Source organism: Dipodomys ordii, unplaced genomic scaffold (genome assembly GCF_000151885.1).
Source record: "Dipodomys ordii isolate 6190 unplaced genomic scaffold, Dord_2.0 Scaffold14, whole genome shotgun sequence".
Taxonomy (NCBI): domain Eukaryota; kingdom Metazoa; phylum Chordata; class Mammalia; order Rodentia; family Heteromyidae; genus Dipodomys; species Dipodomys ordii.
In genome coordinates this window covers 6,945,118-6,953,738 of record NW_012267230.1, presented here as the reverse complement: position 1 = coordinate 6,953,738, position 8,621 = coordinate 6,945,118, and the positions used below count along the sequence as shown (strand labels likewise).

The window sequence follows — 8,621 nt, the reverse complement described above, 5'->3', positions numbered from 1 at the left end:
CAGCACCGGGTATTAGGGGTTTCAACTGCTTTGAATGAATCCGTGTCTCAGATCCTCCATAGTCCAGGATGCCCCAGCATAGAGTCTCCTTCTACCTCCCATGACACCATTCAAGGTAGAAAACGCTTCAGGGAACTATAGGGGAGTAGAGGGGAAAGGAGCTAAGCTATTAGGGTTTTTTTTGTTGTTGTTGTTGGTCTTGGGGCCTGAACTCTGGGCCTGGGCGCTGTCCCTCAGCTCTTCAGCTCAAAGCTAGTGCTCTACCACTTGAGCCACAGCACCACTTCCGACTTTTTTCTTTTTGCTTATATGGTGCTGAGGAATCAAACCCAGGGCCTCATGCATGCAAGGCAAGCGCTCTACTACTGAGCCACCTTCCCAGCCCCAGCAGGCCAATCTTGAACTCATTAGCCTTCTGTCTCTGCCTTGTGAGTGCTGGGATTATAGGCATGCATCACCATGCTTGGCTCTTTACACAAGTTCTTCAACCACAGGACTGTTAGGAACTTGAAGGCAAAGTAACAGTGCTATAACTAACCATTTCTAGCACATGCTAACCATTATACACTCAATAGTACTGAGGGTGGAGGGATTAAAGTGCAACATCTCCCTTCTCTTCATTTCAGTAAACCCTGCTTATGTGGATGAAAACAGCCCTGTCAGTGCTTATGGAGACTCACCAGTGCCTGACTATGATTGGCACAAGTCGCCCCAAGGTAAGTCCTCGTGGACCACGGCCAGGCCATTAGCCCTGGTGTAGAAACTTGCTCAAGGCAACACGTGGTAATGATACTGACGAAGTCCTTTGTGTCTATGGTCTCCGTTTCAGCCCTGAAAGAGCACTGACCTGGCAAGAAAGGGATTATTTTCTCTTGCCACAAGAAGAGTGGAGGGAGGAAGTTCAAAGTTAGTTCAACATTGAAACTTTCCCGCCTTAGCTGGGCGCTGGTGGATCATGCCTGTAATCCTAGCTACTCAGGAGGCTGAGATCTGACAGGAACAGTTTGAAGCCAGCCTGGGCAGGAAAGTGCATGAGACTCTTATCTCCAATAAACCCCCAGAAAACCAGAAGTGGTGCTGTGGCTCAAAGTGATAGAGCCCTAGCCTTGAGCACAAAAGCTCAGAGATAGCACCCAAGCCCTGAGTTCAAGCCCACAACCAACAAAACAAAACAATAGCTTCTTTCTTTGTTTCCATAGCTTCTTTCTTTCTTCACCTTTACAGGTAAATGTTCATCTTCTTGTTTTTAAAGTGATTTCATGAAAGAGGTGAATGAGGAGTAAATTGTCCCATTCCTTTTTGGGTGGTACTGGAGTTTGAATTCAGGGCCTTACACTTGTTTTGTATTTGTTTTTTTTTTTTTTTTGGGTCAGTCGTGGGGCCTGAACTCTGGGCCTGGGCACTATCCCTCAGCTCTTCAGCTCAAGGCTAGCACTCTACCACTTGAGCTACCATGCCACTTCCAGCTTTTTTCTGCTTATATGGTGCTAAGGAATCGAACCCAGGGCCTCATGCATGCAAGGCAAGCGCTCTACCACTGAGCCACCTTCCCAGCCCAGGGCCTTACACTTGTGAGGCAGGAACTCTACGACTTGAGCTACATCCTCAACCCTTTTTGCTTTGGTTTGTGTATTCAGATAGGGTCTCGTGCTTTTGCCCAGGCTACCTTCAGATGGTGATTCTCTTATCTCTACTTTCTGAAGAAGCTTGGGATTACAGATGTGGACCACCGTGCTCAGCATGTTTGAGTCACCTTCTTTAAAAGAGCATCCATGGGGCTGGGAATGTGGCTTAGTGGTAGAGTGCTTGCCTAGCATGTATGAAGTCCTGGGTTTGAGCCTCAGTGCCACATGAACAGAAAAAGCCAGAAGTGGTGCTGTGACTCAGTGGGAGAGTTCTAGCTTAGAGTAAAAAGAAGCTCAGGGATAGTATGCAGGCCCTGATTTCGAGGCCCAGGACTGGATAAATAAATAAATAAGCATCCCTGAAAGCTACCACATGTCTCATTGACTAAAATCGGGTCACACAAGTTCACGCTTAGCTGTCAATGAAGCTGGGAGAATCTGAACTTTAGATAATGCAGGTTCTGCTGGTATAAGAGAAAAGAGTGCAGATTGAGGAAACAAACAGACAGTACTGTCTACAGTCTGAGACAGACAGGAGGCTACAACTGAATCCGGATTTACACAGGCATAGACAGTTATAAATTGCAGGCCAGAAGCGCTAAAGGCCCTTGGGGGTTCTGAGTCATTTAGAAGGATCTCTTGTCTTCTCTTTCTAGAATGCCATCGAAGGATTCTGTTTCTAATTTCTTACCTTAGCTACCAAGACTGAATTCTCTGCAGGAAAATAACAGATCTCCAGAGAAGAGCCCCTTGGGGGGAGGGGAGCAGATTGGGGGGGAGAATTAACATGGTGATTTTTGAGGTGCAGGCTTCAGGTGCATTCATTTGAAGCACCCTGACCTTCCCACGCCCCTCCTTCCCAGGGTCCTCTGTGCCAGTGTGAGCACTTAGAGAAGGAGGGTGGGGGGGAGGGGGGGTCTTTGAAGACCACCCAGGTGGAAGAGAAGATTCACCTGAGTCAGGGGATGCTGCCAGAGAGCCAGGGGAATGACATCATCATCGAGTTTGAGAATATTCCATCAGGGGTCCACAGTCAGGTTTTTCAAGGAAAGTCAGCGGCAAAGCCGACTGTCAGCAGGGTTTCGTCCGCATCTGACATCGACGCCATTGGTTCTCAGGTTTTCGGCCACAGGCACAGTCAAAGGCAGCACCGGGTATTAGGGGTTTCAACTGCTTTGAATGAATCCGTGTCTCAGATCCTCCATAGTCCAGGATGCCCCAGCATAGAGTCTCCTTCTACTTCCCATGACACCATTCAAGGTAGAAAACGCTTCAGGGAACTATAGGGGAGTAGAGGGGAAAGGAGCTAAGCTATTAGGGTTTTGTTGTTGTTGTTGTTGGTCTTGGGGCCTGAACTCTGGGTCTGGGCGCTGTCCCTCAGCTCTTCAGCTCAAGGCTAGAGCTCTACCACTTGAGCCACAGCGCCACCTTGGCTTTTTCTGCTTATGTGGTGCTGAGGAATTGAACTCAGGGCCTCATGCATGCAAGGCAAGCACTCTACCACTGAGCCACCTTCCCAGCCCCGCTATTAGGTTTTTTTATACTTAAAAAAAAAAAAACATTCAGCTCAGGCACCGGTGGCTCACTCCTGTAATCCTAGCTACTCAGGAGGCTGAGATCTGAGGGTCACAGTTCAAAGCCAGCCCAGGCAGAAAGGTCCCTGTGAGACTCATATCTCCAACGAGCCACTCAAAAACCAGAAGTAGAGCTATGGCTCACAGTGGTAGAGCACTAGTCTTGAGCAAAAGATCTCAGGGACAGAGCCCCGGCCCTGAGTTCAAGACCCACAATGGACAAAATTAAAAACCTGTTTTGAACTCCATTTATTCTCTTCTGCAGGACAAAAGTTAATTGCCTCCCTGATCCCCATGGCATCCAGAGACAGGATTAAAACCATCCGGAGCCAGCCAAGAAGTATGGAAGAGAAAAGGAGGCTCAGGTATGCCTCAGACTTCTCTTCTGTCCCAGATTTCAACCCTTGGTTTGAGGGAGGGATTTCAGTCCAGGCCAAGGTTCTCGAGGTTCATGGCCTCTGGCTTTGGATTACCTTATGGTCCTCCAGCCACGCTGGCCTCCTACAGCTCAGCTTCTGTTTGAGGCTGTGCATTGGCTGTTCCCAGTGCCAGGATTCTTCCTCAGGATTCTTCGTCCCTCCTCTTCCTCAAATACAGCAATGCTTAGTGGTGACCCCATATCCACTTTGCACCAGGCTGTTTTTAACTTTCTGCAATACAAGTCACCTTCTCATATGTGATATACTTTACTTGTTGTTGAACTCTGGGCCTGGGAGCTGTCCCTCAGCTCTTCAGCTCAAGGCTAGCGCTCTACCACTTGAGCCACAGTGCCACTTCTGTCTTTTCTGGCAATCAACTGGAAATAAGAGTCTCAGAGATTTTTCTGCCCAAGCTGGCTTTGAATTTTGATCCTCAGATGTCAGCCTCCTGAGTAACTAAGATGACAGAAGTGAGCCACTGGTGCCAGGGAGCTTTAAAAAAAAAAAATGAATGAGGGGCTGGGAAGGTGGCTCAGTGGTAGAGCGCTTGCCTTGCATGCCAGAGGCCCTGGGTTTGATTCCTCAGCACCACATAAGCAAAAAGAAAAAAGCTGGAAGTGGCGTCGTGGCTCAAGTGGTAGAGTGCTAGCCTTGAGCTGAAGAGCTGAGGGACAGCACCCAGGCCCAGTGTTCAGGCACCACGACCGGACCCCAAAAAAAAAAATATGAATGAATGAATGAACCACAGTGTTGGGATCTCTAATGTTCATCCTCTGCTCCCCACAGGAGAATAGTTGACAAAGAGAAAAGTAAACAGTCCCACCGCGCCCTCAAGATGAAGTGCTGTACGCAGTGTTTGAACTCGGTCTCTCGGGTAGGTCTGCCTTGGGCTGGATTCCATCCCACGTGCCTTGTGGGAACCCGCCATCCCTTACATGTTGGGAGTACAGAGCACAAGCATTCGGCCACGGGAATTGCCTCCTCCCCTCCCTGTGAATCATTCCCTGTTTCTTCTTCCTCTTTTCGGTGCTGGAGATTGCACTCAAGAGGCCATGCATCCTGAGCATGCGCTCTGCCACTGAGCCCTAACCCCTGCCCCTTCTCACTTTTTTAGAGCCTTTGAACTGTCTTTTGGATCCTCATAAAGTGTATATCATTACCTGTGTGGGGATGGTAGTCAGCCACCTCTGCCATGGAACACCAGAATTCAATCCTTCTGTGTTTTGGTACCTGTTACCCAAAAGGTCCTTTCCTTCCTACAACCCTTCTCAACCTCCAATGATTCAGATGGAGTGTTTCCTCACAGGCAGAGAGAGCATGTGGTCCTTGCCTTTCTAGGATTGTCTGGTTCCACTTAATCTCATCTATTTTGCTGCAAATGACTGGATTTCACTCTTCTTGGTGGCTGAGTAATATTCCATGGTACAGATACACCACATTTGTTTCTGTTTGTCATGGGGCTTGAACTTGGGGCCTGGGCTCTTGTGCTCAAGACTAGTGCTCTACCACTTTGAGCACTACTACAGCACCACTTCTGGTTTTCTGGTGGTTCATTGGAGATAAGAGTCTCATGGATTTTCCTACCTGGGCTGGATTTGAACTAGGATCCTTAGATCTCAGTCTCCTGAGTAGCTAAGATTATAGTCATGAGCCACCAGCATCATCTATTGATGGACATCTAAGTAGAAGAGTATCTTAGCTATCACAAATAGTGCTTTAATTACCAGAGGTGTGCAGGCAACTCTGCCAAGCATGTGGATTCATTTCCTTTGGAGATACGCCCACTGGGGAGACAGCTGGATCTCCATTTAGTGTTTCAAAGAACATCTGTAAAGGGTGTACTAATATGCATTCCCATGGTAAAAATGAGCACAGCAAGAAAATGACCGTGGAGAGGGCCCGGAGCGTGGACAGGAGGGGACACAGGGAAGGGGAGCCACCCTTGGGTGCTGTCCAGCTCAGCGTGGGTGTGGGGGAAGGAGGTGGGCATGGGGAAGGTCTAGGGGGAGGAGGAGGAGGAGGAGGAGGAGGAGGAGCTAGTTGAGCCCATTGGCATCTGAGTGTCCCCAGCAACATCGAGCCTGTATCTTAGAGGGTGGGTGTAAGAGATGCAGCCAGGTACAGCGTAAAGGCTCTGGAGGTCGTTTTCCTGGTCCTGTATTACAGGGAGGTGCTTGAGGGGTGGGAATGCAGTCATTGGCACTGCCTCCACACCCCTAGGCTTACCGGAGATGCAAGAACAGCCTTTCGGAGCTCCTCAATTCCATCAGTCTGTGGCAGAAGAGGTTCAAGGTCATCGGCGGCAAGTTTGGAACCAGCGTCCTCTCCTATTTCAGCTTCCTCAGGTGGCTTTTGAAGTTCAACATCTTCTCGTTCATTGTGAACTTCAGCTTCATCGTCATCCCTCAGTTTACCGTAGGGGAATGGAACACCCTCCAGTTCACCGGGCTGGAGTTCTTCACTGGAGCAGTAAGTCCTCTGCTTCCTCCTGCCCCTCGCTCCCCAAACCCCTGCCCAGAACGCTGGTGTTGCTTCAGGGCTGACTGATATGCAAAGTTCCCAGTCCTGTGGGGGATTCGGGCATTCCTTTCTTTTGTTTGCTATAAAAGATGGACTTGTGGCTCACACCTGTCATCCTAGCTACTCTGAAGGCTGAGATCTAAGGGTGGAAGTTCAAAGCCAGCCTGGGCAAGAAAGTCCTTGAGACTCTTATCTCCAATGAACCACCCAAAAGCCAGACGTGGATCTGTGGCTCCAAGTGGTAGAGCACTAGCCTTGAGTGAAAAAACTCAAAGAGAATGCCCAGGGCCCCGAGTTCAAGCCCCAGAGTTGGTGTACGCATGCACACACACACACACACACACACACACACACACACACACACAAAACAGAAAATCAAGAAAATAAACGCTGGTAAGGGCAAAAAGCGAATTAACCAAATAACTAACTAAATAATATAGATTACAGATATCAGGGCATTTTGCTTTGCAATTTCACAGCAAGCCTTCTCTGAGAAATAAGGCCACATGTTGGCAGTCACAATACTTAAAAAAAAAGATTTAACAAAGCTAAAAATTAATGCCACCTAAAATCCAATCCATATTCAAAAGTTTCAGGCAGAGTCTCATGCTTTTCCCCTGCTGGCTTTGGACCTTGGTCCTCTTGATGTGTGTGTCTCCGGAGTAGCTGGGATTACAGGTGCGTGCCACCTTGCCCCACCTACCTGACTTGATTCTCCTCATTGCCCCATCCAGGGTTATTTTCGGGACACAGTGATGTACTATGGCTTTTACACCAATTCTACCATCCAGCACAGAAATGGTGGGGCTTCCTACAACATGCAGCTGGCCTACATCTTCACGATCGGCGTGTGCTTGGTCATCTGCTTCTTCAGTTTGCTGTTCAGGTACACAGCACTGGCGCCGGTGACTCTGGGCCTTGTTTTAGATTTAAGCAACATCCAAGAAGGTTTTAAAAATGAACCCAAGAAGTAGTAATATTTTCACCATTTTGACTTGCCACGGCCATCTAATCCTTCCTTGTCCCAAAACATAAAAGAAGAGTTGAACAGAAAGAAAGAAGTTCTGTTGTGCCTGTAAGAAAGGGGACAAACCAGATGCCAGTGGCTCATGCACACCTGTAATCCTAGCCACTCAGGAGGCTGAGATCTGAGGCTCTCAAAGCCAGCCCAAAGCAAGAAAGTCTGTGGAACTCTTATCTTCAATTAACCAGCAAAAAGCTGGAAGGGGAGCTGTGGCTCAAGATCAAGGTTGCTGTCTTCTGAGTATCTCTCTCCTTGGCTTATCGATGCTAGTTGCTGTAGTTTGGATCTGGAACATTCTCAAAGGCCCTCATGTTCAAAGCTTGGCTCCAGCTTCACTCCATTGAAGAAGAGTGGAGATTTTTAACGGGAGGTCTTTAGCTCATTGGAGGCCTGCCCTCCCAAGGGACTATGGGGCCATGGACTCTCCGTATCTCTCTCTGGCTTCTTGGCCATGGAGTGAGGGATTCTGCCCTTCATGATGTACCACCACTGGCCCAAAGCAGCAGGGCCAACTAATCATGGACTGAAATCTAAAAAACAAAACAAAACCTTAGCCAAAACAACCCTTTTCTCTTTATAAGTTGACACTCTCAGGAAAGCTAAGGAGCACAGATATTCTCTCCGAGTCTTCATAGGATTCTCATTCTGCATGCATCTGTTCCTAAGTTCTATTTCTCTTCCTTTTCCCCCTTCTTCCTTCTCTTCATCCTTCTCCTTCATCCTCCTTTTTTTTGCTCTTCCTTCCCCTTCCTCTCTTTTCCTTCCCATCTCTCTTCGTGCTTCTCTCCCTCTCCCTCTCCCTCTCTCTCCCTCCCTCTCTGTCTCTGTCTCTGTCTCTGCCTCTCTCTCTCTCTCTTTCTCTCTCTCATGTTGGTCCTGGGCTTGAACTCAGGGTCTGGACTCTATTCCTGAGCTTCTTTTGCTCAAGACTAGCACTCTACCACTTGAGCCACAGCCCCATTTCTCTGTGTGTGTGTGTGTGTGTGTGTGTGTGTGTGTGTGTGGTTGTTGTTGTTGTAGTAGTTTAGTAATGATAAGAGTCTAATGGACTTTCCTACCCAGTCTGACTTTGAACTGCATTTCTCAGATCTCACCCTCCTGAGTAACTCAGATTACAGTTGTGAGCCATCAGCATCTGGCCTTTCTTCTCTTTTACTATGATGGGTATTGAAGCCATAACCTTGCTCTGCCACTAAACTGTGCCCCTTGCCCTCCTCTCCTCTTCTTAAAAGAACACCATTCTTAGCCAGGTGCCGGTGGCTTACATCTGTAATCCTAGCTACTCAGGAGTCTGAGATCTGAACATTGCAATTCAAAGCCAGCCCATGCAAGAAAGGTTGTGAAATCTCCAATAAATCACTCAGAAAACCAGAAGTGGCGCTGTGGCTCAAGTGGCAGAGTGCTAGCCTTCAGCTGAAGAGCTGAGGGACAGCACCCAGGCCCAGAGTTCAAGCCCCAT

The 8,621-nt window shown here is 48.3% G+C and overlaps 1 protein-coding gene across 1 annotated transcript in view; it reads left to right on the top strand.

Annotated features, from left to right (window-relative positions):
- Positions 1-8,621, top strand: part of Tmc5 (transmembrane channel-like 5) — a 48,238-nt gene that overhangs the window by 4,680 nt on the left and 34,937 nt on the right. Inside the window, 5 exon segments of the mRNA XM_013011193.1 lie at positions 627-716; positions 3,465-3,564; positions 4,405-4,492; positions 5,839-6,087; positions 6,873-7,024. Of these exon segments, the coding sequence (XP_012866647.1) occupies positions 627-716; positions 3,465-3,564; positions 4,405-4,492; positions 5,839-6,087; positions 6,873-7,024 (679 nt within the window).